Source organism: Rhinopithecus bieti, unplaced genomic scaffold (assembly GCF_001698545.2).
Source record: "Rhinopithecus bieti isolate Rb0 unplaced genomic scaffold, ASM169854v2 scaffold_9581, whole genome shotgun sequence".
NCBI lineage: Eukaryota > Metazoa > Chordata > Mammalia > Primates > Cercopithecidae > Rhinopithecus > Rhinopithecus bieti.
Genome location: NW_016806413.1, coordinates 530204 through 558059, shown reverse-complemented (window position 1 = coordinate 558059; position 27856 = coordinate 530204). Strand labels below are relative to the sequence as shown.

The following is a 27856-nucleotide window of genomic DNA, read 5'->3' as shown; positions in this document are numbered from 1 at the left end:
TTTTGCTGTTGCTTTTGACGTTTTGTCTTGAAGTGGTTGCCCGTGACTTGTGTCCTGAATGGTATTGCCCAGGTTTTCTTCTAGGATTTTATGGTTTTGGGTTTTACATTTAAGTTTTAATCCATCTTGAGTTAATTTTTTTATGAGCTGTAAGGAAGAGGTCCAGTTTCAGTTTTCTGAATATGACTAGCCAGTTTTCCCAGCACTGACTAGAAGATCTTTCCCATCCCTTGTTTTGTCAGGTTTGTCAAAGATCAGATGGTTGTAGATGTGTGGTGTTATTTCTGAGGTCCCTGTTCTGCTCCGTTGGTCTATAGGTCTGTTTTGGTACCAGTACCATGCTGTTTTGGTTACTGTAGCCTTGTAAGTGTAGTTTGAAGTCAGGAGGCGTGATGCCTCCAGCTTTGTTCTTTTGCTTAGGATTGTCTTGGCCACACGTGATGTTCTTTGATTACATATGAAATTTAAAATAGTTTTTTCTAATTCTGTGAATAACGTCAGTGGTAGTTTGTTGGGAATAGCATTGAATCTGTAAGTTACTTTGGGCAGTATGGCCGTTTTCATGATATTGATTCTTCCTATCCACGAGGATGGAATGTTTTCCATTTGTTTGTGTACTCTCTGATTTTCTTTTTTTTTTTTTCTTCTGAGATGGAGTCTTGCTCTGTCGCCCAGGCTGGAGTGCAGTGGCGCGATCTCGGCTCATTGCAAGCTCCACCTCCTGGGGTTTACGCCATTCTCCTGCCTCAGCCTACCGAGTAGCTGGGACTACAGGCACCCACAACCACGCCAGACGAAATTTTGGATTTTAGTAGAGACAGGGTTTCACCGTGTTAGCCAGGATGGTCTCGATCTCCTGACCTCCTGATCCACCTGCCTCGGCCTCTCAAAATGCTGGGATTACAGGCGTGAGCCACCGCGCCTGGCCTTCCCCCCTCCCGCTGCCCGCCAAGACAGAGCGAGACTCTGTCAGCCGGTCTGGAATGCAGTGGCACGAGCCGAGGCTCACTGCAACCTCTGCCTCCTGGGCTCAAGCAATTCTCCTGCCTCAGCCTCCCAAGTAGCTAGGATTACAGGCTTGTGCCACCACGCCCAGCTATTTGTGTATTTTTAGTAGAGACGGGGTTTCACCGTGTTGGCCAGGCTGGTCTCGAACTCCTGACCTCAGGTAATCCACCTGCCTCAGCCTTCCAAAGTGCGGGGATTACAGGCATGAGCCACTGTGCCTGGCCCCTCTCTTATTTTCTTGAACAGTGGTTTGTAGTTCTCTTTGAAGAGGTCCTTCACATCCCTTGTTAGCTGTATTCCTAGGTATTTTATTCTCTAGTGATTTTGAATGGGAAGGAGTTCATTCATGATTTGACTCTTTGCTTGCTTATTAAAATCACATTGATTTTGTATCCTGAGACTTTGCTGAAGTTGCTTATCAGTTCAGTAAGTTTTTGGACTGAGTCGATGGGGTTTTCTAAATATAAAATCATGTCATCTGCAAACAGAGGCAACTTGACTTCCTCTCTTCCTGTTTGAATACCCTTTATTTCTTTCTCTTGCCTAATTGCCCGGGCCAGAACTTCCAATACTATGTTGAATAGGAGTGGTGAGAGAGGGCGTCCTTGTCTTGTACCGGTTGTCAAAGAGAATGCTTCCAGCCTTTGCCCATTCAGTGTGGCACTGGCTGTGGGTCTGTCCTAAATCGCTCTTGTTATTTTGAGACACGTTCTATTAATACCTAGCTTCTTGAGAGTTTGTAACATGCAGGGATGTTGAATTTTATCAAAGGCCTGTTCCGCATCTGTTGAGAGAATCATGTGGTTTTTGTCTTTGGTTATTTATGTGATAGATTATGCTTGCTGATTTGCGTATGTTGAGCCAGCCTTGCATCCCAGGGATGAAGCCAACTTGATCGTGGTGGATAAGCTTTTTGATGTGCTGCAGGATTCGGTTTGCCAGTATTTTATTGAGGATGTTCACATTGATGTTCATCAGGGATACTGGCCTGAAGTTTTCTTTTTCTGTTGTCTCTACCCAGTTTTGGTATCAGGATGGTGCTGGCTTCATAAAATGAGTTAGGGAGGAGTCACTCCTTTTCCATTGTTTGGAATAGTTTCAGAAGGAATGGTACCAGCTCCTCTTTGTATTTCTGGTAGAATTCAGTTGTGAGTCTGTCTGGTACTGGGCTTTTTTTGGTTGGTAGGTTATTACTGCCTCAATTTCAGAGCTTGTTATTGGTCTGTTCAAGGATTTGACTTCTTCCTGGTTTAGTTTTGGGAGGGTGTATGCACCCAGGAATTTATCCATTTCTTCTAGATTTTGTAGTTTATTTGTGTAGAGGTGTTTATAGTATTCTCTGATGGTAGTTTGTATTTCTCTGGGGCCAGTGGTGATATCTCCTTTATTATTGTTATTATTATTATTGGTGTCTATTTGATTCTTCTCTCTCTTCTTTATTAGTCTAGCTAGTGTTCTATCTATTTTGTTAATTTTTTCAAAAAACCAGCTCCTGGATTTGCTTATTTTTTTTTTTGAAGGGTTTTTCGTGTCTCTGTGTCCTTTAATTCTTCTCTGATCTTAGTTATTTCTTTTTTTCTGTTAGCTTTGGGGTTTGTTTGCTCTTGCCTCTCTAGCTCTTTTAATTGTGATGTTAGGGTGTCGATTTGAGATCTTTCTAGCTTTCTGATGTTGGCATTTAATGCTATAAATTTCGCTCTTAACACTGCTTTAGCTGTGTCCCAGAGATTCTGGCCCATTGTCTCTTTGTTCTCGTTGGTTTCAAAGAAATTCTTGATTTCTGCCTTAATTTCATGATTTATCCAGGAGTTATTCAGGAGCAGGTGGTTCAATTTCCACGAAATTGTGTGGTTTTGAGTGAGTTTCTTAATCTTGAGTTCTAATTTGCACTGTGATCTGAGAGACTGTTGTGGTTTAGTTCTTTTGCATTTGCTGAGGAGTATTTTACTTCCAATTATGTGGTTGATTTTAGAATAAATGCCATGTGGCAATGAGAAGAATATATGTCCTGTTGATTTGGGGTAGAGAGTTCTGTAGACGTCTACTAGATCCACTTGATCCAGAACTGAGTTCAAGTCCTGAATATCCTTGTTAGTTTTCTGCCTCGTTGATCTAATAGTGACAGTGGGGTGTTAAAATCTCCCCCGTTATTGTGTGGGAGTCTAAGTCTCTTTGTAGGTCTCTGAGAACTTGTTTTATGAATCTGGGTGCTCCTGTATTGGGTGCATGTATATTTAGGATAGTTAGCTCTTCTTGTTGACTTGTTCCTTTTACCATTGTGTAATGCCCTTCTTGTCTTCTTTGATCTTTGTTGGTTTAAAGTCTGTTTTGTCAGAGACTAGGATTGCAACCTGTTTGTTGTTTGTTTTTGCTTTCCATTTGCTTAGTAAAGTTTCCTCCATCCCTTTATTTTGAGCCTGTGTATGTCTTTGCATGTAAGATGAGTCTGCTGCATACAGCACACCGATGGGTCTTGACTCCTTATCCAATTTGCCAGTCTGTGTCTTTTAATTGGGGCATTTAGCCCATTTACATTTAAGGTTAATAATGTTATGTGTGAATTCGGTCCTGTAATCATGATGCTAGCTGGTTATTTTGCACACTAGATGCAGTTTCTTCATAATGTCATTGGTCTTTATATTTTGGTGTGTTTTTTCAGTGGCTGGTACCGGTTTTTCTTTCCATATTTAGTGCTTCTTTCCCGAGCTCTTCCAGGGCAGGGCTGATAGTAACAAAATCCCTCAGCATTTGCTTGTCTGGAAAAGATTTTATTTCTCCTTCACTTATGAAGCTTAGTTTGGCTGGATATTAAATTCTGGGTTGAAAATTCTTTTCTTTAAGAACGTTGAATATTGGCCCCCAATCTCTTCTGGCTTGTAGAGTTTCTGCAGAGGTCTGCTGTTAGTTAGTCTGATGTGCTTCCCTTTGTAGGTGACCTGGCCTTTCTCTCTGGCTGCCCTGAACAGTTTTTCCTTCATTTCGACCTTGGAGAATTTGATGATTATGTGTCTTGGGGTTGATCATCTCGTGGAGTATCTTAGTGGGGTTCTCTGTATTTCCCGAATTTGCATGTCGGCCTGTCTTTCTACGTTGAGGAAGTTCTCCTGGATGATATCCTTAAGTGTTTTCTAGCTTGTTTCCATTCTTCCCGTCTCCTTCTGGTACTCCAGTCAGTAGTAGGTTGGGTCTTTTTATGAAGTCCCATACGTTTTGAAGGCTTTGTTCGTTCCTTTTCATTCTTTTCTCTCTATTCTTGTCTGCATGTCTTATTTCAGTAAGGTGGTCTTCGAACTCCGATATCCTTTCTTCCGCGTGGTGGATTCGGCTGTTGATACTTGCGGATGATTCACGAGGTTCTTGTGCTGTGGTTTTCAGCTCCGTCAGGTCATTTATGTTCCTCTCTAAACTGGGTATTCTAGTTAGCAATTCCTTAATCTTTTATCAAGGTTCTTCGCTTCTTTGCATTGGGATAGAACATGCTCCTTTAGTTCATTGTTTGTTTTGTTTTGTTTTGTTTGTTTGTTTGTTTGTTTATTTTTAACCCATCTTCTGAAGCCTACTTCTGTCAACTCATCCATCCGATCTCCATCTAGTTCTGCGCCCTTGGTGGAGAGGCATTGTGATCATCTGGAGGAGAAGAGGCACTCTGGCCTTCGGGGTTTTCAGCATTTTTTCGTTGATTCTTTCTCATCTTCATGAGTTTGCCTAGTTTCAGTCTTTGAGGCTGCTGGCCCTTGGATGGGGCCTTGGATGTGGTGGTTGTTGTTGTTGATGCTATTGTCATTTTCTGCTTGTTTGTTTTTCCTGCAATAGTCAGGTCCCTCTTCTGTAGGGCTGCTGCAGTTTGCTGGGGGTTCTCTTCAGGCCATTTTCATCTGATTCACTCCTGTGCCTGGAGGTGTCACTAAAGGAGGCTGGAGAACAGCAAAGATGGGTTCCTGCTCCTTCTTCTGGGACCTCTGACCTCGAGGGGCACCAACCTGATGCCAGAAGGATCACTCCTGTATAGGATGTTAGTGGCTACACCATCTTACATTCTCCATAGTGATTTTTGAGTGTTCAGTCTCTCACATCCTTGCCAGCATTTGTTATCTTTTTGATGTAGCCATCCTAGTGGGTGTGAACACAAAGGAACTTTAAATTTTATCAGATGCTTAAATATCTATTGACATGTAATTCACCACATTAACAAAACACCTTTAATCATAAACCAACCTTGCATTCCTGAGGTAAACCTAAATTGGTCATTTTATGTTGTTGGATTATATCATCCTGAGGTTTTGTATAGGGATTTTCTATTGTATCTTTGTTCTTGGGTGAGATTGACCTGTAGTTTTACTTACCCAGACTGTCTTTGTTGGATTTTGGTATTGGGGTTATGCTACCCTTAACAAAGGATTTGTAACGTAGCTGGTCTTTTCTTTTTCTTTGGAAAGTTTGTTTACTAATGGAGTGATTTCTTCCTAAATATTTGGTAGAACTTGGTAATGAAGCCTTCTGGACCTGAAATTTACTTTGTGGGAGGATTTTTCAGTATTGATTTTTGTTTCTATGAGTTTTGTTTGTTTGTTTGTTTTAATGCATAGTGTCACTGTCACCCAGGCTGGAGTGGCAGTGGTGTGATCATAACTCACTGTAACTTTAAACTCCTAAGCTCAAGTGATCCTCCTGCCTCAGCCTGCTGAGCAGCTAAGACTACAGGCATGCACCACCATACCTGCCTACTTTTCTTTTTTTTAATTTTTTGTAGAGAGAGTATCTCAAATACCCTTCTGTCATTGAGGCTGGAGTGCCATGGTGTAATCTTGGCTCACTGCAACCTCCACCTTCCAGGCTCAACAATTCTCGTGTTTCAGCCTCCTGAGTAGCTGGGATCACAAACGTGCACCACCATGCCTGGCTAATTTTCGTATTTTTAGTAGAGACAGGCTTTTGCCGCGTTGGCCAGTCTGGTCTCAAGCGCTCGACCTCAAGTGATCCACCTGCCTCGGCTGCCCATATTTCTGGGATTACAGGCACGGGCCAACATGACCAGCTCAACATCTTCTTTGTAAATCTCAGAAGCATGTGTAGTGATTATTTCTTATTTTTTCCCCCTTGATCCATCTCACCAGATGTTTGTTGATTTTATAAGAATTTTCAAAGTACCAGCTTCTAGTTTTGTTGATCTTTGCTTTCTGTTTCACTAATTTTTGCACTAATTTTCTTCTAATTACAGTGTTAGCTGCATCCCACAAGTTTTGATAGTCACAGAACTGTATCAAGTCAAAAATATTTTTAAATTTCAATTAAGTTCTTCACTGAGCCCTGTGTAATTTAGAAATGTTTCTTCATTTTCCTACATTGGAGGGGAAGAGATTTTAGTTTTGTTTTTATTATTAATTTCTAGCTATAGTGAGCTCTTGTCAGAATATGGTTTATGTTATTTTAGTTGTTTAAGATTTGCTTAATGGCAAAATATATGGTCAGTTTTTGTACATGTTGCAAGTAAACTTGCGAATCACATGTATTCTCTAGTTTTGAGATCCATTGCTCAGTGGAGGTTCATTAGGCCAAATTTGTATAATCATGTTGTACAAATCTATTCTATTCTTACTGTTTTTTGTTTAAAGGTGTAGTGTTGCCTAGGCTGGACTCAAATTCCTCTGCCTCCCAAGTATCACAGGCACGTGCAGCTTGATTTAAATAATAATAAAAAAAAATCAGTGAGAAGAGGATTTGTTGATCTCCCCATTATGATTATGGATTTTTCTATTCTTCCTTCTCAGCTTATGCTGTATATATCTTGGGGCTGTGTTATTAGGTGCATCCAAGTTTATAGTTGTTATAGTTACCATGTGAACTCAACTTTGGATCTTTACGTAGAGATCTCTGTATTTAGTAATGTTTTGTTCTTAAAATCTGCTTCTATCTAACATTAATCTAAGTATACCGGCTTTATTTTATATGTATTTTTCTTGGACTTTGTCCTTATGTATTATGAGAAATTGTGATAAAGACCTCATTTAACTAGACTGTGAAAGTATTAGGCCATTCTGGGTAATATACTTTTCTGAAAATATTTTATTTATTTTCTTGGTATTTAAAAAAAGGTTTATAAGACATTCTAATTTATCTATCTTAGTTTTCTTTGTTCATTTATATAGGGGTCTGGTACCTTAGGGATATCATTCTGAAAATTAAACTTTTCTACATAGGACCATAGATACAGGGTGACTAGATGACTGGGCTGGATGTGTTCCACAGTGTATCGGGCAGGATTCTCCAGAGAAACAGAACCAAGAGGGTATACAGACACACACATGTACACACACCAGGAGAGCCAGTGATGTAAGCCCTTAGACTCAAGACCCAGGAAGGGCTGATGTTTCAGCCTGAGTCTGAAGGCTGGAGAAGACCAATCTACCATCTCAAACGGGCAGGAGTTCCCCTTACTCGGCGTTTTTGTTCTGCTTTGGTTTCCAGTTGATTGGATGAAACCCACTCAGCAGTAGGGAGGGCCCTCTGCCTCAGTACAATTCAGATGTTAGTCTCATGCAGAAACATCCTCACAGACACACCTAGAATCACGAGGGACTAACTGTCCAGGTACCCTATGGCCCAGTCAAGTTGACACGTAAGGTTAACCTTATACATGGCATCTGCTACAACTTGTGTTTCTGAATGAAATTCTGCAACCAGTTCACTGGTTTTGTAATGTGTCTTTTTTTTAATTTTAATTTTTTTTTTTTTAGACAGAGTCTTACTCTGTTGCCCAGGCTGGAGTGCAGTGGTGCCATCTTGGCTCACCACAATCTCCACCTCCCAGGTTCAAGCGATTCTCCTGCCTCACCCTCCCTAGTAGCTGGGATTCCAGGAGTGCACCACCATGCCTGGCTAATTTTTGTATTTTCAGTAGAGACAGGTTTCGCCATGTTGGACAGGCTGATCTTGAACTCCTGACCTCAAGTGATCTACCCGCCTCAGCCTCCCAAGTAGCTGGAAGCACAGGTGTGAGCCACTATACCCAGCCCTGTTCCACTTAAAAGCTTAGTAAATAGCAGTCCTTTATACCAGGGACGAGGAAGAGAGATTTTAATGATGTGATAGTTTATTCAGTAAAGGGTACAGAAGTGAGTTAGGGCCCCTGCTCTCTAAGAATTACAGACCTCACAAGATAGGCCCGGGCTGGGCATGGTGGTGGCGCCTGGATTCCCAGTGCCGTGGGAGGACGAGGCAGGAGAATCTCTGGGACTGGGGAGACGGAGGTTGCAGTGAGCTGAGATCCTGTCATTGTACTCCATGACAACAGCGAGACTCTGTCTCAAAAACAAAAAGGCCCAGAGAGCTCCTTCCCCCCTTCCACCAGCAAAAGGCACCTTCCATGAAGCTGGAAGGGGCCCCCACCAGGTGGGGAATCTGCCAGCGCCTTGACTGATCTTGGACTCTCCACCTCCAGAACTGTGAGAAGTAAATTTCTGTTGTGTATAAGCCAAGCGTTATCTTCTCTTTTTTCTTTTTTTGAGATGGAGTTTGGCTCTTGTTGCCCAGGCTAGAGTGCAATGGCATGGTCTCGGCTCACCGCAACCTCTGTCTCCTGGGTTCAAGCGATTCCCCTGCGTCAGCCTCCTGAGTAGCTGGGATTATGGGAATGCGCCACCACGCCTGGCTAATTTTGTATTTTTAGTAGAGACGGGGTTTCACCATGTTGGGTGGTCTGGTCTCCAACTCCTGACCTCAGGTGATCCACCCACCTCGGCCTCCCAAAGTGCTGCGATTACAGGCGTGAGCCACCGCACCCGGGAAAGCCGAGCATTTTCTAACAGATGTCCAAGTAGAGTAAGACAGGCTTCAACATACGCATTTTGGAGAGAGAAAACATTTACTCCACAACAGTGGTCCTTTTTGTTTTAAATTAACATCGCCGGCCTTTTTTATCTTTACCGCCCACTTGCCTCTTGGCAGGCGTAGGGTTTCCCTGGGGCTGCTGTGAGGAGGCAGCACTGGCTGGGAACAGTGGGGCTGTGCGGCTGCCAGAGTCACTGTGTATGCAGCGCCTCCTGCAGCCCCGTGGCATCTTCTCTCGCAGCACGCGCTGTTCCCTGAACTCGGGTGGGCTTCGGGAGTGAGGGCTGGGGACACAGGGTCAGAGGCCGAGGCAACACCCTCCCTAATGCCCAAGGAACAGAAGGGCTGGGCCACGCGGAGGTTCTTGACTCCTGAGGGCAGCTGGGTGTCCTGCAGCGCAGATGCGGGGGGGCTTGGCAGCAGGCAGGCTCCCCTGGCACGACCTCTGACCTCTGCCCCTCGAGCCAGCTTCCCTCCAGGCAGGAAGCCCATGAAGACAGTGAGGTCTGAAGGGAAGCTTTGGAAGGTCCTCCCACTCAGAGGCCACCAGGAGGTGGTGCTCGCGGGGACGTGATGGCCACAGCCCTCTTAGTACAGGTCTCTGGCGCCTGACGCAGGGAGTGGGCGTCAGGAACACCTTGTGCTGGGGTTTCAGCCCTGGCATCCGGATAGGGCAGGGTACTGTTGTTCAACCCCAGCTCCTGCCAGCCCAGTCGTCTCATGCTGTGAGCAGCCCAGTGGGCCCTTGGCAGAGGCACGGGCACGCCACGGCCTGGTTCTCTGCGTTTCCTTGTGGGAGGGGGTTTATGTGGCTGAAGTAGGCCCTGGTGTGGATGGATCTGGCCTCCCAGGCATTGAGGGAGTGTGGGGTGCACCTGCTTCCTCCACCCACGTCGCCCATGGCCTCCCAAAGGCCCTGGCCTCACTCCAGGTCCCGGGGCCACCTCCAGGCTCCATGTGCACCGCCTCCCAGCACTGTCCAGACCTGGAGGTGGCCATCCCTGCCCAGATGGTGACTAGGCTGACCAGTTCAGCTGGCACGGGTGCTGCCCAAGCCCCACCCCCTGTTGCCCGGGCACACACCCCCTGCGGCAGGTGACTCCACCCTGCTCCTGTGCTCTGCTGTGCCGGGCACCTGCCTGCTGTACGCCCCTCATCCCCAGGATGCCCTGCCTGCAGGCTTTCTGTGGGGGCGGTAGTGGCCCCAGCGTCTCAACCTTCAGGTTTTCTTGCATCTGCACACCGGTGGGGGAGAGCAAGCCCAGCAGACTGGGGGCTGCTGGGAGGTGGGAGGCTGCCGGGGGGCACCAGATGCCGGGCCTTGCAACCTGGCAGTGGCTGTGGCAGCTCAGGGAAGCAAGATGACCCTGGGGTGAGGCCGGGGGCTCAGAGGAAGGAGGGCCCTCAGGAGGAAGTGTTGGGGGAGACCGCCAGAGAGCCCTGCCGCTGCCCAGGGCCCATTCAGAAGCTCAGCAGGGAGTGGGCTCGGAAGTGGGCAAGGGCACGGTGGCACCGGCTCATCCTGTCTTGCAGATGAAGGGCGCCCTGATGGAGATCATCCAGCTCGCCAGCCTCGACTCGGACCCCTGGGTGCTCATGGTCGCCGACATCCTGAAGTCATTTCCGGACACGGGCTCACTTAACCTGGAGCTCGAGGAGCAGAATCCCAATGTTCAGGATATTTTGGGAGAACTTAGAGAAAAGGGTATGTTGTGTGGCTTTAATTCATGTTGGGAGGAGGGAAATGGATCTTTCTTGAAAAGTTTTTTTCAGAAATGAATTTGATTTTTAGACTGTGAACGTTTTTCCATGTGTCCTGGTCCCTAAAATATTAACTGTGTACACACCATCCTCCCGTGTAAACTGCTGCCTGGCTTTTTGCCATCTTTGAAAACAAACTCAACCCACAGGCCCCATCCTCACTGCTGCGGTGTCAGCGGGAGGCGGTGTCAGTGGGAGGCGGTGTCAGCGCCACTCGCGGTCTCTTCCTGGTTGGCTCCGTGAGGGCAGGGGCTCTGCCCATTCAGGTTGTATCTGCAGATCCTAGATTCTAGGGCCCAGAACATTCCCTGGCCCAGAGTACATGCTCAGAAATGCATGTTGAAAATATCAGCAATTCAGTTGTTTAAATGTGAACTGAAAATTGCTTAGAAAATATTTGCAAGGCTAGGCTCCGTGGCTCACTCCTGTAACCCTAGCACTTTGGGAGGCTGAGGTGGGCAGATTACTTGAGCCCAGGAGTTCAAGACAAGCCTGGGAAACATAGCAAGAACCCATTTCTACAAAAAAATAAAAATTAGCTGCGCGTGGTGGCACGCGCCTGTCCTCCCAGGTACTTGGGAGGCTGAGGCAGGAGGCTCACTTGAGCCTGGGAGGCCAAGGCTGCAGTGAGCCATGATCGTGCCACTGCACTCCAGCCTGAGTAACAGGGTGAGAACATCTCTCTCTCTCTTTTTTTTTTTTTTTTTTTTGCAGGCGGGGCGGCAAGTCCACCCTGTCACCCAGGCTGGGTGCAGTGGCGTGATCTCGGCTCACTGCAGCTCCACCTCCAAGTTCAGCATTCTCCTGCCCAGCCTCCTGAGTAGCTGGGACCACATGCGCCCCCACCGACGCCCGGCTGATTTTTTTGTATTTTTAGGTAGAGACGGGGTTTCACTGTGTTAGCCGAGATGGTCCGGATCTTCCTGACCTCGTGATCTGCTCCGCCTCAGCCTCCCAAGTGCTGGATTACAGGCGTGAGCCACCCGCGCCCCACCCAGCCGAGAACATATCTCTTAAAAAAAGAAAAAACAATTTGTGGGTGATTTTGAAGAACGTGTTGATGGGATGCTTGTGCTTTTCTGAGTTTCTCTCCTGCTTTGGACAGTTGGAACTGGCTCCTCAGAGCCCAGACGTTGTGCCCCAGCTCCTTCAAGGGCAGCACCCAGAGAGACAGGGTTGTGGGATGGACATCGAGGCTGCACACTCTTGCAGGGGCCCTCCTGGCCACCCCCCTGCAGGTGGCACCTCTGCCCACCTGTGAGAGCACACACACCACGCAGATGCCTCTGGAGCAGTGGTCTGGACAAGTCCACCCCACCCCACCCCCCATTGATGTCTCTCAGGAGTGTCCCGCAGGCAGGAAGGCCGAGGGCGGTGAACTCTCACCTGCCTGCCTGGCCTTTTTCTCCAGGCGGGACACGTAGCCAGTTCAGGTGGGAGGTTGCCTGTCCCTGTGGGGCAGTTCCTGGGCTCTGAACCCTAGGTGACCATGCGGGAGGGAATGGATGTGGGCGGTTTGGATGAGGGCTGGGATTCCAGGAGAGACCACTGGCCTGGTTACCCTTGGGGAAGGGAAGAGAGAAGCCACAGATGGGGGTCCTTCTTACGTGGGGGTGGGATCTGTTAACATTTTATGTTCTAGAAGTGCCTGGAGGCCTCCAGGAATCACTGTACTATGTCCACTTGTGGTTCTCGATATCCGCAGTGCCAAACTTTTTCCAGTTTGCAGCCCCCTCGAGGCACGCCCATCTCTCAGGCATTCCTGTTCTGAAAACGCTCCTGGGTGTTCTGCTGGAGCCGTGGGGAGTCCGTCTCTCGGGGACTGGAAAACAGCCACAGCTCCCGTGACCTAACCCTCACCGAGGAGGGTGTGGGGCCAGGCAGCCACCAGCTCCTCTCAGCGGGGAGCTCTGCGGCCTGGGCTCCCCTCACCGTCTGTGGTTCTTACCGCACAGTGGGTGAGTGTGAAGCGTCTGCCATGCTACCACTGGAGTGCCAGTACTTGAACAAAAACGCCCTGACTACCCTCGCGGGACCCCTCACGCCCCCGGTGAAGCATTTTCAGCTGAAGCGGAAACCCAAGAGCGCCACGCTGCGGGCGGAGCTGCTGCAGAAGTGTGAGTGGCCAGGCCGCCGTCGGGCCTTGTCTTTGTGGTTTCCAGTTGTAGGTTCTTTAGGTTCTAAGGAACCAAGGCTGCCCCTTCAAGATGGCGTTCTGGGCCGGGTGTGGTGGCTCGCACCTGTTGGGAGGCGGGGCAGGTGGGTCGTTTGAGCCCAGGAATTTGAGACCAGCCAAGAAACCCCATCTCTACCAAAAATAGCAGAAAAATAGCCAGGCATGGTGGTGGCGTGCCTGTGCTCCCAGCTACTTGGGAGGCTGAGGTACGAGGATCACCTGAGCCTGTGAGGTTGAGGCTGCAGTGAGCTGTGATCACACCACTACACTCCTTCCTGGGTGAGAGTGAGACCCTGTCTCAAAAAAAAGAAGATAAAGTTCTGCCTGAAGTTTTTTGTTAGAAGTTTATTTATCACTATATTAAACTTTGTGTTCTGAAAACATGCTTTAAAAACCAGAATTTAGGCCAGGCGTGGTGGCTCACGCCTGTAATCCCAGCACTTTGGGAGGCCAAGGCCAGCAGATCACCTGAGGTCAGGAATTCAAGACCAGCTTGGCCAACATGGTGAAACCCCGTCTCTACTAAAAATACAAAAATTAGCCAGGCGTGGTGGTGCAGGCCTGTAATCCCAGTTGCTAGGGAGGCTGAGGCAGGAAAATCGCTAGAACCTGGGAGGCAGAGGTTGCAGCGAGCTGAGATTGCACTCCAGCCTGGGCAACAAGAACAAAACATCATCTCAAAAAAAAAAAAATCAAAAACTTCAGAATTTTCGGTTAAGGCATCTCTAATCTCTGTTACCAAATGAACTCTGTGCCAGCCGAGTCCCACTGTTGGGCATGATGGGTGCCGTTGTGAATGGCTGGAGAGGCACTGTCCTTGCTCTCACGTTGCTACCTTCTTGAGTGGCCAGTGATCTCAATTTGACTTGAAAGATATTTAATCATTTCGTTTAATATTTTCCCAAAGCACGACAAAGATTACAATAAAATCATTTTATTTTGAATGGTTATAGAATGAATATTTATAATGTACATCAATACCCCGTTTCTAGAGAATCCAAATAAAAGGCTGACAGCAGCTGTGCGTGGGTCTTTTTTTTTTTTTTTTTTTTGAGACGGAGTCTGGCTCTGTCGCCCAGGCTGGAGTGCAGTGGCCGGATCTCAGCTCACTGCAAGCTCCGCCTCCCGGGTTCCCGCCATTCTCCTGCCTCAGCCTCCCGAGTAGCTGGGACTACAGGCGCCCGCCACCTCGCCCGGCTAGTTTTTTGTAGTTTTTAGTAGAGACGGGGTCTCAACGGATTAGCCAGGATGGTCTCGATCTCCTGAACTCGTGATCCGCCCGTCTCGGCCTCCCAAAGTGCTGGGATTACAGGCTTGAGCCACCGCGCCTGGCCTGTGCGTGGGTCTTGGCTGGAACAGGCAGCAGCCAGGGCCCAGCGCTGTCCAAGAGGCTCCGTGCAGCCCCAGGGGCACTGGGTAGTCCGTGAAGGACTCTGCTCGCCCCTTGGGCCCCACCCCACAGTGGAACGCGTCCCTTTTGGAGGTCAGCAGCGGCCTCAGGCTCTGCTTTGGGCACTCATGTCCCCTGACCCTTCAGCCTCACTGAACCAAGTCAGGAAAATCTCTGCGTTTGTTTCTTCCTCATATTTTTGTGTCTAGACCATGCCTGCTGACCCTCAGCGAGGACGGCGCTCCCACTGAGCCAGGGGGAGGCCCGGGTCGACGGAGGGGGCCAGTGAGGCCCCTCAACTCCTTCTCTGCTGCTTCCCACTGCCATGGGGTCCTGGGAGGTGCAGCCACAGCCACCCAGCTCCCGAAACTTGCTCACCTGAGTGAGTTTCTGACTTGTTGTAATGTGCGAGCTGGTGTCAGGCCCTGCTCGAAACAGCTGCTCATTTAGAGAGAATGCAGTGTTCACAGCTCAGGCCGTCGGATGGATCCGCTTGACAGAGATGCGTTTACAAGGGCCAAGAGCTCTCGCTCTGAGGATCCCTGACACCTGTGACCTCTTCCTTCTAGCCACGGAGACCGCCCAGCAGCTGAAGCGGAGCGCCGGGGTGCCCTTCCACGCCAAGGGCCGGGGGCTGCTGCGGAAGATGGACACCACCAGTAAGGCCCCCACCCCGGTGCCGTGAGCCTTGCTTTTAGGGCAGAGCTAAGGGCCTGACCTAGAGACTCGGCTCCCTGTTGCGGAGGTGGTGCATGTGAATGACCCTCAGGCAGCAGCGTTGGGAGCGCGTGGGAAAGCGAAGGCGCCGAGGCAGTTGCACCAGCTTCTCCCCTTGGGGAGCGCCCTGGGAGGATGCGTGGGTGCTGAGACAGGAAGGCCGGGATCGGATCGGAGGACAGCATTGGCCCCTGCTTCTCTGCTGTCAGCAGCGGCGGCTTTCGGCCTTCCCAGCTCAGGCTCTCGGCCCCAAGTGCTGCTCTTGGGTTCCCAGGCGGCTCCACGGGGAGGGCGTGGCTGCGCTCCTGCACCCTCCATCTGCCCTTCCTGATTGGTGCTCTCAGGGCTGGGCGTGAGCTTCAGCAGAACGGACCCTGGTCACAGCACTACGGCGTGCCCCAGGAAATCATGGCAGGGCATACTCACCCCAGCGGGTGCTGGATAGTGACCTGGGGGCCAGAGGGCAGGACGGGTGTCGTCCTGTGCTGAGACAGCCGGGTAAACTTGCAGATGGGTGTGGCTGAAAGGGCAGCCTTGCAGGCACCCTCCATGCCGCCCCCGGACCAGCCTGGCTTAGTTTATTTGGGCTCCCATAATTCCACAGTGTTCACATGGGACCTAGTAGAAGGCAGGCATCTTGGGTCTGCTGACTGTTGTCCCTGCGTCGGGGGGCCATCCCCAGGTCACGTTCCTGCCCACCACAGCCAAGGTTTCACCTTCCTCTCCTCTGCCCCGCCTGGAGCAGACCCTTGTCTTCCACCCCAACCAGGCATCCCAGGGCTGGGGCTGCACCTGCTGTCCCAGGGAGGGTGGGCCAGCTGTTGAGCACTGTGTCCAGCCTGTCCCAGTGTGCTACGGCACGGTCCGCCGGGCACCCTCTCTCTGGGCCTGGCACCATGAGAGCCACGCATGCCCTGGAGGGCGTGTGTGGGCACTGGTGGGTAATGGCCTAGGCCTCAGGCGCATCCTCGGGACAGAACAAGGCTCGGGAGGGCAGTCCTCGAGCCCAGGCACCTGGCTTCGCGCTCCTGCCTGTGGAGGCACAGGAAGGAGCTAGAGCTCAGCCCCCGCGCTGGTGAGAGACTCCACCGGGTGAGATCCTGTGGCCGCTGTCTTTGTTTGGTGTCTTGGCCAAGTGTGAGGCTGTGGCTCCCGGCACCCCCCTGCTCCCTGAGGTCTGGGATCCTGGGGGTCCTGTCTGCTGCCCGCCAGGGGTTTGGCCCTTGCCCACGGCAGCGCTAGCCGAGAAGGGGTGGGATGTTCTGGGCTCAGAGGGGGTGGGGGACGTTTGCCGGTCACTGCTGCTGGCCCTGACAGTTGCTGTCGTCCTCCAGCCCCACTCAAAGGCATCCCGAAGCAGGCGCCCTTCAGAAGCCCCACGGCGCCCAGCGTCTTCAGCCCCACGGGGAACCGGACCCCCATCCCGCCTTCCAGGACGCTGCTGAGGAAAGAACGGGGTGTTAAGGTGGGCCTGTCCCCCAGCTCCTGTGGCGCCCCGAGGCCTGCTGTGCCCTGGTGCTGTCACTAAGGCAGGGCTGTGCTTGTCTTGGCAGCTGTTGGACATCTCTGAGCTGGATATGGTCGGCGCTGGCCGAGAGGCGAAGAGGAGAAGGAAGACTCTGGGTGGGGATTGGGGCCTGCGTGGAGGCGGCAGTGGGGGGTCCCTGCGGGCCCTGCCCAGGTGGGGTGGGGCGTGTCCACACTGAGCGGGCAGGGCTGTGCCGCTGCGAGGCTCCTCTTCCATGGGTGGGCGCTTGCTTTTCTCCTCACTCCTTGGCGGCCTCTCCTGGGAAGCTGTTTGCTTCCCTGCTGCTGCCCCGAGCTGAGCCTACAGATGCACCTGGGCACTGGTGAGGACGCCTGTTTTGTCCACAGATGCGGAGGTGGTGGAGAAGCCAGCCAAGGAGGAAACCGTGGTGGAGAACGCCACCCCGGACTACGCAGCCGGCCTGGTGTCCACACAGGTAGGGCTCAGGGCCGCACCCCACGTCTGGCACCGCTGCAGGTGCCCCCTTGTTCCGACTGTGGCCACTCTAGTGTGTTCTATTGGATAATATATATATGTATGTACGTATGTGTGCGGTTTGTATTTATGCATATGTATGTATATGAGTGGCAGTGTGGGCTGTGCCCTGACATGGGCATCCAACTCAGGCTCAGAGCGGGAACCTGCCCCACGCTTGCTGGATGGGCTGCTGGGGGAGTCCTCCTCACCCCTGTGCCTCAGTGTCCCCTGTGAGGCAGGACTGGTGGTACCTGCCTTGCAGGTGGCCGTGAATAGGCACAGGACAGACCTGTGGGGGTGCTGGGTGGTCAGAGGCCTCGGTGTCCTGGAGACCAGGCCCTGCCTGCAGGTAGGAGGCAGCCATGGGGCGCAGCAGGTGCACAGAGGCTACAGTGGGTCGTCTGAGGCCAGGGCCTGGAGGAGTCCACACTGCAGGGTCACTTTGGGATAATAAGCTCCTTTCTTCCCGTCGCTGCGTGTTCTGGGTTTCTTTACATGAGCATCTTCCTTTTATATCAGTGCTTCCTGGTAAGAAAAAGCATCACTTCTTCTGTCCTCAGAGATGGGCAGTTTGGGCTCCCCAACCCCTCCCCTCTCCTACACAGGAGCCGCTCAGTCCCCAACTCTGCTGGGGCACCAGGAGCCAGGGGTCCCTTTGCCCAGCCCAGGGAGCTCTGGAGAGCGGCCCCCGCCTTCCTGCTGTAGCTCTGGGGGGCCACAGCCTGTGGTGGTGGAGCTCCAGGTCGGGCCGTGAGTTAGCACATGCCGGAAGCATAGCATCTTCTGGGAGAAACCTTAAACTCTGTGTTCCAGAAACTTGGGTCCCTGAACAGTGAGCCTGCGCTGCCCTCCACGAGCTACCTTCCCTCCACGCCCAGCGTGGTTCCCGCCTCCTCCTATATCCCCAGCTCCGAGACGCCCCCAGGTGAGTCTGCTGGCCCCAGTCTGGAACCAGCTGAGCTGCCCATCAGGACGTGGCCTTGCCCATGGGCGCTGCCAGGGCTGCGGTTCCCACTCCTGCATCTCTGTCGTCCCCTCCCCGAGGCAGATGCCCTGCTTGTCAGCTTGAGCTCCACGACACAAACCAGCTGCTTTGCCCTGCCCTGCCCGTCCTGGGCACAGGCAGCTGCCCCAGGACACTGCAGGAAGGGGATGGGGCTGGCAAGGGTCTTCTGCCAGGTGACCCAGCTGTTGTTGCTGGGTAGGCGGGAGGGGAGCCGAGGGCCATCCCCCCCGGATGGAGGGCACTGCCAGGCTCACAGCACCTCAGGCCAGGTCCTGGGCCCCACGGGCTTGAGGATACGGCCTTCCTCTCGTCCCACCAGTGCCTGTGGTATGGGGACCCGCTGCAGGCCAGCAGCTGGCCAGAGTCCAGACATGTTATCTGCGGGTCTGGAAAGGCCTGAGACCACTGGCCTGGCTCCTCTGATGGGGCTCCTGGGCCTGTGCCCTGGCTGGGGGCCACAGGGAGTTCTCGTCAGAGGGTAGCAGGACAGAGAAGGGGAGCTGAGCCTGTCACCTCCAGGAGCACTAGGGTTTGGGAACAGGGTAGGGGTCCAGCCCCCTCACCAGGCCCCGGTCTACCTGCAGCCCCGTCCTCCCGCGAAGGCAGCCGCCCACCAGAGGAGCCCAGCACCCCGAGCCCCACGCTGCCAGCGCAGTTCAAGCAACGGGCACCCATGTACAACAGCGGCCTGAGCCCTGCCACACCCACGCCTGCAGCGCCCACCTCGCCTCTCACACCCACCACACCTCCGGCTGTCGCCCCCACCACTCAGACACCCCCGGTTGCCATGGTGGCCCCGCAGACCCAGGCCCCTGCCCAGCAGCAGCCTAAGAAGAACCTGTCCCTCACGGTAGGTGTACCCTGGCGGGGCCCACAGGCCACCAGGTAGGTGGTATGGCCCTGGTCATCTGCTGTGGCATGGGGGTGCCACAGTGCCTGCAGGGGGATGTAGGAGGTGGTCCTGGTGGGGCCTTGGCACCCACACCCCTCTCTCCCTTGTAGAGAGAGCAGATGTTTGCTGCCCAGGAGATGTTCAAGACGGCCAACAAAGTGACACGGCCCGAGAAGGCCCTCATCCTGGGCTTCATGGCCGGCTCCCGAGGTGTGTTCATTAGGCAGGGCCTGGGGGTGCATCGGGCTGGGTGGGGGGCGGGCTCTTTGGCCCCAGACACCCACCCAGCAGCTCCTGCTCTCTGCAGAGAACCCATGCCAGGAGCAGGGGGACGTAATCCAGATCAAGCTGAGCGAGCACACGGAGGACCTGCCCAAGGCGGATGGCCAGGGCAGCACAACCATGCTGGTGGACACCGTGTTCGAGATGAACTATGCCACGGGTCAGTGGACGCGCTTCAAGAAGTACAAGCCCATGACCAACGTGTCCTAGGGCCACCTGCCTCACAGCTGGCCCTCACTTGGGGGCTCCAAGGGACGATGGCTTTGCCGGCTTAAAGTAACCAGACAGCGGACACCTGGCCCACAGGTCCCCCAGCCACCGCCCTGCTGCTGACCCAGCCTGTTTTAAGTTCTGGATGCATTTCTCTGGGGTGTTTTGGGCTTATTTTTAAAATTTTAATATGGGTTCCTTTTGTGTGATTTAAGACACTTTTGGACTCAACGTTACATTTTGAATGTAGTAAATTAACCAAAAAAGTTACAACTTCCTAATTTTAGTGACAGCTCTGCCTGTTAGACTCTTACTTTTTAAAATCTTTTCTATTTGCCTCGTTGGGGCAGTGCCCTTGGCACAGTGGTACTGGGAGTGGGGCAGGGACACCTGACCACACCAGAGTGTGGGAGACGGCAGGCCTTGTCCCCTGCCAGTGCCTGCCTGGGAGTTTTGTATTCATCTTTTGTACAGTTGTGGACATTTAAGACAGTATTTGGGTACCTATTTTCATTGTAAAACTATCTGAACCATTAAAGTTTAGCTTTTCTAAAGAATGCCACCATAGCTGTGTTTGGGGCCAGCTTGTCCTCCCTGCTCCGAGGACCCAGTCCCTCCCTAGGCGGCCGTCAGGATGGGGTGGTCCAGGGCTGGGGGCTTCCTAGGACACCCTGGCCCACAGGGTGAGGAACAGGTAGGGTCAGCCCTCGGGGCGCTCCCTTGACTTGGCTGCGGGCCTGGGGACCACCCGGCTCAGTCGACTGCAGGGCTGCGGGACGGCAGTGGTTCCTTCTCTCCAGACCATTTCGCCTTTAATGGGAATTTGGGAAGCAAATTATTTCTGAAAGAAGAAAGCATTTTTCCAAAGTCAGTTACGCCTGCTATTTCCAGTATTTGTTATACTTCCCAAGATGGCACTGCCTCTCCCCAGCGGGTCAGGTCAAAGGCAAAATGACATGGTCAGGACAGGGAGCCCCACCCATCGGAGGCATCAGCGCCACGCCCAATGCTCTGCAAGTCAAAGTAACTGGAAATAAAAAATCAAACAATCCCATGTAAAATAAGTTAAGAAAAAAAGCCTTTAAAATGTTTTTAATACAAAAATACTCATACACAATTTTCCAAACACAGCTTTCCATTTTAAACGCTATTTTCCCCCAACTGGCAAGTCTCAAATCTCTATTTCAGTACATCCCCCCAAAAGTGAATTTCAAGTTTTTAAGTCTAACTATCAAACCTGGTGACAGCACCCAGTATTCCTAAAAGGAATCTGACCGTATATTGTATGAAGTTTAGACACCAATAGGCACATTTAAGTTTGTATTTAATTTCCGACAGGGCATTTCACACCTCAACGGGGTCTGGTGAGGCCGCGACACCCCATGGACACAGCACTTTACTAACAGTCATCAACTACACTCATAGGATCAAGATATTTGGCAACTGACAGTCATTTGCATTAACTTGAATTATAAAACAGATTTCATTCTTGAAAATAAGGTAGTTCTGGAAGATGGGCACTGCGCACACCGGGGTTTAGACGTCAAGACAAACACCACGAAGGGGACCCAGACAGCCGCGGACGGGTGTCCCCGAAAGAAAGGCTGGCCTGAGGACGGACAGCTGGGTTCTCACTTCAGGTGCCTGAAGAGTTTCCCCCACAGGTGACCACGTTTTAAGCTGCCCAATCGAACACGTGCCCTGTGAGCACACGCGGGTGGGTATGGGTTTAGGTGCAGATCTTGGTTTCGGATGCCAGGGAATCCTGAAGGATTGGGGCAGTTTTTGTGTTTTGCTTCACATTAATGACAAAGAATTGAAGCCGATGATCAGGAAGCCACGGCATCCTCATAACAAAGCTGGGCAGGGCCGAGAGCCAACCACACCCACAGTCAGAGCTGGGGGCCTGGTCAGCCGCAGTGGAGAGAAGCCCTGCAAGCTCAGGGCCGCTACCCCAAAGCCTGGCTCCACCGAGTTATCAACGGGTATTCTAGAGACATTCAAAGTTAGTGTTATTTGCTCATTAGTTTAACAGGTTTTGGAAAGGGGGAGGAACCATATTTAAAATTTTTGCAGTATTTCCTTCAGAAAGATCATAAAATAATTTGGGAGTAGTATCAAAGCAATTAAAAGTCACAATATTTCACTACTGTCAAACACAAAAATAAGTTAATATCTGCTCCCCAAAGTGCACTGCAAAGCCGGTTCTGATGTTTTCACGTAAGCATTATTAGTCCCTTAGCTGCCGGAAAGGATCTTTCAGGCAAATGACAGCAGGGTCCTGGAGCCTTAGACTCTAAAGGCCAGGGCCATACGTGTATGTGGGGACACTGCCTGGCCTGTCCCTATAACAACCTTCCAAGTTAGGGCATAAGGAGCATAAATGTATGAGCCGATCCAGTATTTTCTTAGGACAATTTGAGAGAAGTTAGAGTCTGAACTGGAAAGCACCCCCACCCCATCTTAACCAGCAAGTGCATCTCAGAGGCCACGGCCACACGAGCAAGTCAGTGGCCTCAGCTCGTTTCCCCTGGCTCCTCTGTGTAGTTAACTTTGCTGCGGACTGTGATGGGAGAAGGGACAGCCACCAGTCCGTGAAACTTCCCAGTCAGTGCTCAGGGAGGCGTGGGACCCTGTGGGCCACACACCCCAAACCCCACACTTACAGATCACAAAACCACAGAGTAGCCAGTCTCAGGTCCAAAGACACTGCAGTTTACCAAGGCATAAAAGATGCCACAGAAAATGAACAGGAGCCTCAGCAACAGTTTTCAAGGGGAGTTTTGTAAACTTCTCTGCAATATGGATGTGCCCTCTGTAGGTTAAGAAAAGGCCATAAAAAAAACACCTGCTGCTGAATGTTCTCTCCCTCCTCCCTCCCAGACAAGCAGCCCCTCAGGGCACGTGGGCAGAGGCACACACCATGCCCCCTTCTCAGGGTGCTCCAAACTTCCCAGGGTCGAGGGTCCCTCAAGAAAGAACCAATTCTTACAACATACGTAGTACTCAGATAGGTCTCACTTTGTAGAACTGGATCTTTGAAAAACTAAAGTGAAACCTCACAGGAAAGTGGGGGTCAGACCTGGCCTAGACCAGTGCCCATGACACACGGGCGAGGCACGCACACTTGCCAGGCAGGCCTCCACCCCCACGACCACACCTCTCAGTGGGTGCCCTGGCAGAGGGCGACTGTGATCAGCAGTCTGCGTCTTCCATCAGCAGATCCAGAGTGCTGAGATGGAAGCCACTCTGGGTGGCAGGAGGGCTAGACTCTGGGTCTCTCTTTAGACCCATGTGCTGTGGTCCCTGGGGCCTGCAGCGCCCTGCGGGGCTCCCTAAGTTGTCACTTCCTGTGCTCTAAGCGGACTGTGGTCTCAGGCCCTGCAGAAGTCACTCCTTTCGCCATGGAACTCAGGGTCGCATCAGTAAAGACACATTTCAGTCGGTGGTGATTTGTGAAATAGGTTTAGCAAAAATATATTGAGAATAAAAATCAGAAACTGGTAAAGAAAAGCCAAATGAAAAAAATATACAAAGTTCTCCCCCAAATGTTGATAAGAACCTAGCGAGTTCAGAAGATAGGCCCAGGTGAGACGCGGCCCAACCCGGCCAGGCCTCGAAAGTGCTCCGCGGGAACTACACGTTGAAGTGGACGTGTTATTGGCATTTCATTCAAATCCATGACGAGAAAAAACTACGGGAGGAAATCTTACAACACCATTGCTGCTACCACCTGCGTGGCCAGCTTCTCACTAGGATGGAAAAGAAGCATTTCTGAGGAACAATTCACATTAGTACAAAAAAATGATGCAGCCATTTCCAAAGAGCAGAGTAATGATCACAATGGCGGTTTCGAGGAATCCAGGGTCAGTCCTCACACGGGCCTTACCCGGCCTCTCCTGAGTGGCGACGGCGCTGAAAGCAGAAGCAGAGCAACGCGAAGCCGAGTTTCTAGCGACCCTCGGGAAAAGCCTACGCTACACATTTCAGAGGAGATTAAAACATTCCATATGCCAATTAACTTTAACCTAACAAAATACGAGTGGGAGGGAACCTTGACATTCTGAGAAATTCAAGTGTGGCGGTAACGCTGAGGAGTGAGGCTGTTTGTCCAGGAACGCCGAGCTGGGCTCAGACGGTCATCAGTGCAGACGCAGCAGACGCTGCTGAGGATGGCTCAGTGGTAGGGAGGCGCTCCCTCCCGAGGAGGCCTGTACGTCTGTGTCCTGGCGGCTCGAGCTGGGTCCTCTGGGCCAGTTCATGCTCGCCCTCTCCCGCAGGCAGGGCCGGCCGCCCTACACCGCCCGTGGATCCGGCCAAGCTGCCGCCTGGCGCTATTTGCCCTCCGTGACTCTCCGCCAGCCCCTCCGCCGCCGCCTCTTCCCCTTTGGCTTCCCTGGCTCTGGCGGGGGCTTCTCAGTCTTGGCGCTTCTGACCGATGCCGCCCCTAAGTCATGCTCACAGCAGTAGGACCGCCCGTCCGGGGTGCAGCTGAAGGCTGTCCCGTCCTGGTGCTCCTTACAGAATGAATTGGGGCAGAAGTGGCAAAATGAAGTTGAAGGTTTGCCACACACGTCACAATGATGCCAAGGACATTCCCACTTCCCTGCAACAGAACACAAGAGATGAGCACACAGAAGTGATGAAATCACAACTTCAACATTCTCATAGTTGAAGATGACTTAGGACTGTCAGGTCAAGTGAACACAAATTAAAACAGTGCTGGCTCCAGCTAACAGGATGGGCAGACAAACTGTCTCCACTGCAGTCCGGGCAGGCTCCCTAGCAGGGCCTGTTGACTCCACAGTACCTGCCAGGCCCCTAAGGACCACCTGTTAATGTCTCTTTATGTTTCAGCAACTGAGAGAGGAGCTGTGCTGGGTGCGGGAGTGTCCCCCGGCCCCACGTGGACAGGCAGGGGCTGCTTTGTTCATTTTCATGCGACCTGCCCTCTCCCAAGGGTCTGATTTTCAACTTGGGTATTCATCTTTCTGGCATGACTCTGTAAAGGCTCTGTCAGGTTACGGACCACCCTCTCACACCCATGGCCAACACTTTTCTCTATCGTGTGTCATCCTTACCATACAAAAATGTTTTTTACACAAATATCTGAATTTTTTTTTTTTTTGTAGATGGAGTCTAGCTCTGTCACCCAGGCTGGAGAGCAGTGGCACGATCTTGGCTCACTGCAGCCTCCGTCTCTCGCATTCAAGCGATTCTGCCTTAGCCTTCCAAGTAGCCAGGATTACAGGTGCCCGCCAGCACGACCAGCTAATTTTTGTATGTTTAGAAAGACGGGGTTTCACCATGTTGGCCAGGCTGCTCTCAAACTCCTGGCCTCAAGTGATCCACCCACCTTGGCCTCCCCAAAGTGCTGGGTTTAGAGGCATGAGCCACCATGCCTGGCCTGGATTTTCTTTCTGCAGTTTTTTTGGTTTGGGATGGAGTCTTGCTCTGTCGCCCAGGCTGGAGTGCAATGGCATTATCTCGGCTCTCTGCAATCTCGGCTCACTGCAACCTCCGCCTCCCGGGTTCAAGCATTTCTCCTGCCTCAGCCTCCCGAATAGCTGGGATTACAGGTGCGTGCCATCACACCAGTCTAATTTTTGTATTTTTAGTAGAGACAGGGTTTCACCATGTTGGTCAGGCTGGTCTCGAACTCCCAACCTCAGGTGATCTGCTCACCTTGGCCTCCCAAAGTGCTGGGATTACAGGCGTGAGCCACCGCACCCGGCCTCTTTTTGGTCTCTTGTTTTGGGTAAGGGCCTTTTAATTTTTCTTCTGTGATTCCACAGTCATGAGCCCCATGGCGACACACTGCAAGATTGTAACGGAGGCGGCTGCACCCTTAGGTGTGAGCCATGATGTTTGTGCAGCACCAGAGTCATCTCACGACCCATTTCTCAGACTGTCTCATCACCAAGTGGAACAAGACGCTACTGTTTTCCCACTGGCGCCTGTCATCTCTGAAATGCGTGGTGCTGGAAGGTGGAGCCCACTCTACTTTCCTTCAAACGGAGCCAGATCTGCAGCTCGTCAACCAGCGGTGCCTCCTGGTGCACAGGTGTCTCTGGGGACAGCCTGTCCTGCGCATCCAGGACAGGGGCTCTGGGCCCCTCCATTCCCAGTGTAGTGCAGCCAGGCCAGACCCCTCTGAGCTGCCAGGGAGACGCAGGTGCTGGGGCTGCTGTAGAGGCCTTTCTCCTAGGAGGGGCTTTAATTCCCAGGGCCGCCTCCTTCCTGGCCGCCCCGCCCCCACAGCATGGATGAGAGCCCCAATTCTGCAGCTGCCTGAATCCCTCCTGGAGATTCCAGGGGCTACCCCGTCACCACATATCTTTTCTGCTCGATGCAGAGATCTAGAATGTGCGGCTGGTGGAACAAAGGCTCTGCCACCCTGGATCAGGGCCTTTGCTGCATGAGTGCCTGATGCGCCTGCACCCAGATGAGGCCTGATCAGCAGGAAAAGTGGCAGCAGGAGCCACCATCAGGAGCCTGCCACACAGATACAGCCCCAAGCCACCATGAGGCTGCACACCCACCGAAGGGCCGCTTGCCAAGGCCCAGGCAGGACAGGTGGTAGGCCTTGGTGCAGAACTTGCGGTCACACAGCACCAGCTGCCCGCCATCGCCGCAGCGGAAGCACTCGTCCTCCGACTGCCTCTTCCCTTCCCCTTTTGCTCTGCGCCGCCTGGTTTTCTTCTTGGTCTTTTTGCCCTTTTCCTCTGAAGAAAGGGTCGTTGAGGTCTAGAGTCAAGAATTAAGCACAGATCACTGGAAAGAATTACACAGGCTGAAGCAAACAGAGAGGGCAGAAGAGCAAGTTACAATCCGGAAACTTCAGAGATCTCTGCAGGTGCCCAACACAAAGAGGGGAGGAGAGGAGTGTCCTCCCGGTGCTCCCCAGACATCCTTAGACTCACTCAACTCAGCGTGAAAAAGCTGAACAAAGACTACGACTAGAGTGAGCTTTGTTGGAAGCCTGCAATGATGCATCTCAGCAGACACGCAGCTCCAGGATCTGCTGATGGGACCCACGAGCAAAGGAGGCCACCACAGGCAATAACAGTTCCCGCCCACCACCCGGGGTCTCCTCACTGGGAAATTCCACGGGAACGTGGACACAGGCGGCTGGCAGTGACCTGAGGGTAGTGACGGTCCTCAGCAACAAGGCTGAGGACAGACGCCAGCTCAGGGCCGAGCTGGTGCCACTGTCAGGCTTTCAGGCCCAGGTTCTACACAGCACAGGGAAGGGGTGCAAGAGTGCCCCCCCCCAAATCTCTGTCCTTCCTGGAACCTTGGAAGGTGACTGTATTTGGAAATAGGGTCATTGTCAATGAGATCTGTTAAGATGGGGTCACACAGTAGTAGGGCAGGCCCTAAGTCAACAGGACCAGTGCTCTTATAAGAAGGTCAAGTCAACAGTCATGTTCGCAGGGAGAACAGTTGGGCGGTGCTGCCACAAGCCAAGGAGCGGCAAGGGCTGTGGCCACTACCAGAACAGGAGACAGGCCTGGGAAGGAGCCTCCCGAGGAGGCTTCGGGGGGCGCACAGCCCTGCCCACACCCTGACTTCAGACTTCTGGCCCCCAGAACTGAGAAACGATAGGCTCCTGTTAAGCCCTGCGTCTGTGGGGCATTGTTCTGGCAGCCCCGGGAAACACTCTCAGTGAGGAACTCTTAACAACTGGCCTTTGTTGAGAGGCACTGTTGTGCCCTGCTTGGGGAGCCATCCTCCCCCGCCCACAGCAGGGACCTCGCTCCCACCTGTCCAGCAACAAGCCAGCCTGGAGGAGGCCACTGTTCACGGTGAGGCACATGTCTCCAGGGGTGCAAAATGCCAACACAGAGCCTGGGCGGAAGGAGGGCATCACAGCCTTACCTTTGGTCTATCCCCGAGGAATCCACTGCAATTGGAGGCTCCACACCGACAGACCGTTTTTTCATTGCCCAAACAATCGAGGTTGTAGTTAAAAGTCAGCTCCGTCCCTGGGAGAAGAGAAGACAGACACCAAATTGGAAACACCTGCCTTTCTCTTCAAACGCTAAGGGGCATTGACCTAAGTATATTAGGTCAACAAAAATACTCTAGTGTTTTTGTATCTGTACTGGCTTGGCCTTTCAATTTTGTTTGGTAAAAGACATTCAAACCAAAAGAGACTCCACGTTAGCACCCACCTCCCCCAGAGCCTTTCCAGTCCAGCCCCACACAGCTCGCAGCAATGACCACTCTGCCCCCATTGCCAGAGCCCCACACAGGGTCTGGAGCTTGTACCTGCAGGAACGCCGCAGACGGCAAACAGACCCACGCGAGTGTCCCCATAGCCAGGAGCCCCACACAGGGTCCCCAGAGCTTGTACCTGCAGGAATGTCGCAGACGGCAAACAGGCCCACACGAGTGTCCCCGTTCACTGTCCACTTGAGGGTCTCGCAGTTGGGCTGGCAGCTGTGATTCATAAATCGAGAGTAGTTTCCTTTGGGGCCAGCGTCAATTATACGGTCCTGGAAAGTCAAGCAATATATGAGATCAAGTGTTAGCAATCATGTTATTTTTAAAGGGCATTTTCACCATCATAAGGCACA

The 27856-nt window shown here is 52.0% G+C and overlaps 1 protein-coding gene across 3 annotated transcripts in view; it reads left to right on the top strand.

The window, feature by feature from the left end:
• NELFA (negative elongation factor complex member A) overlaps positions 1-19839 on the top strand; it is a 27504-nt gene extending 7665 nt beyond the window's left edge. Inside the window, exons 1-11 of one of the 3 annotated variants that reach the window (XM_017876235.1) lie at positions 8644-10058; positions 10369-10540; positions 12552-12713; positions 14732-14821; positions 16214-16344; positions 16433-16502; positions 16755-16843; positions 17698-17809; positions 18475-18740; positions 18893-18992; positions 19090-19839. In XM_017876235.1, the coding sequence (XP_017731724.1) occupies positions 10369-10540; positions 12552-12713; positions 14732-14821; positions 16214-16344; positions 16433-16502; positions 16755-16843; positions 17698-17809; positions 18475-18740; positions 18893-18992; positions 19090-19274 (1377 nt within the window). In that variant the 5' untranslated portion in view covers positions 8644-10058 and the 3' untranslated portion in view covers positions 19275-19839. Of the gene's footprint in view, positions 1-8643; positions 10059-10106; positions 10208-10368; positions 10541-12551; positions 12714-14731; positions 14822-16213; positions 16345-16432; positions 16503-16754; positions 16844-17697; positions 17810-18474; positions 18741-18892; positions 18993-19089 lie in introns of those variants that run through there. The other 2 variants (XM_017876236.1, XM_017876234.1) reach the window with 2 other exon arrangements.
• Positions 19840-27856: the final 8017 nt, after the last annotated feature.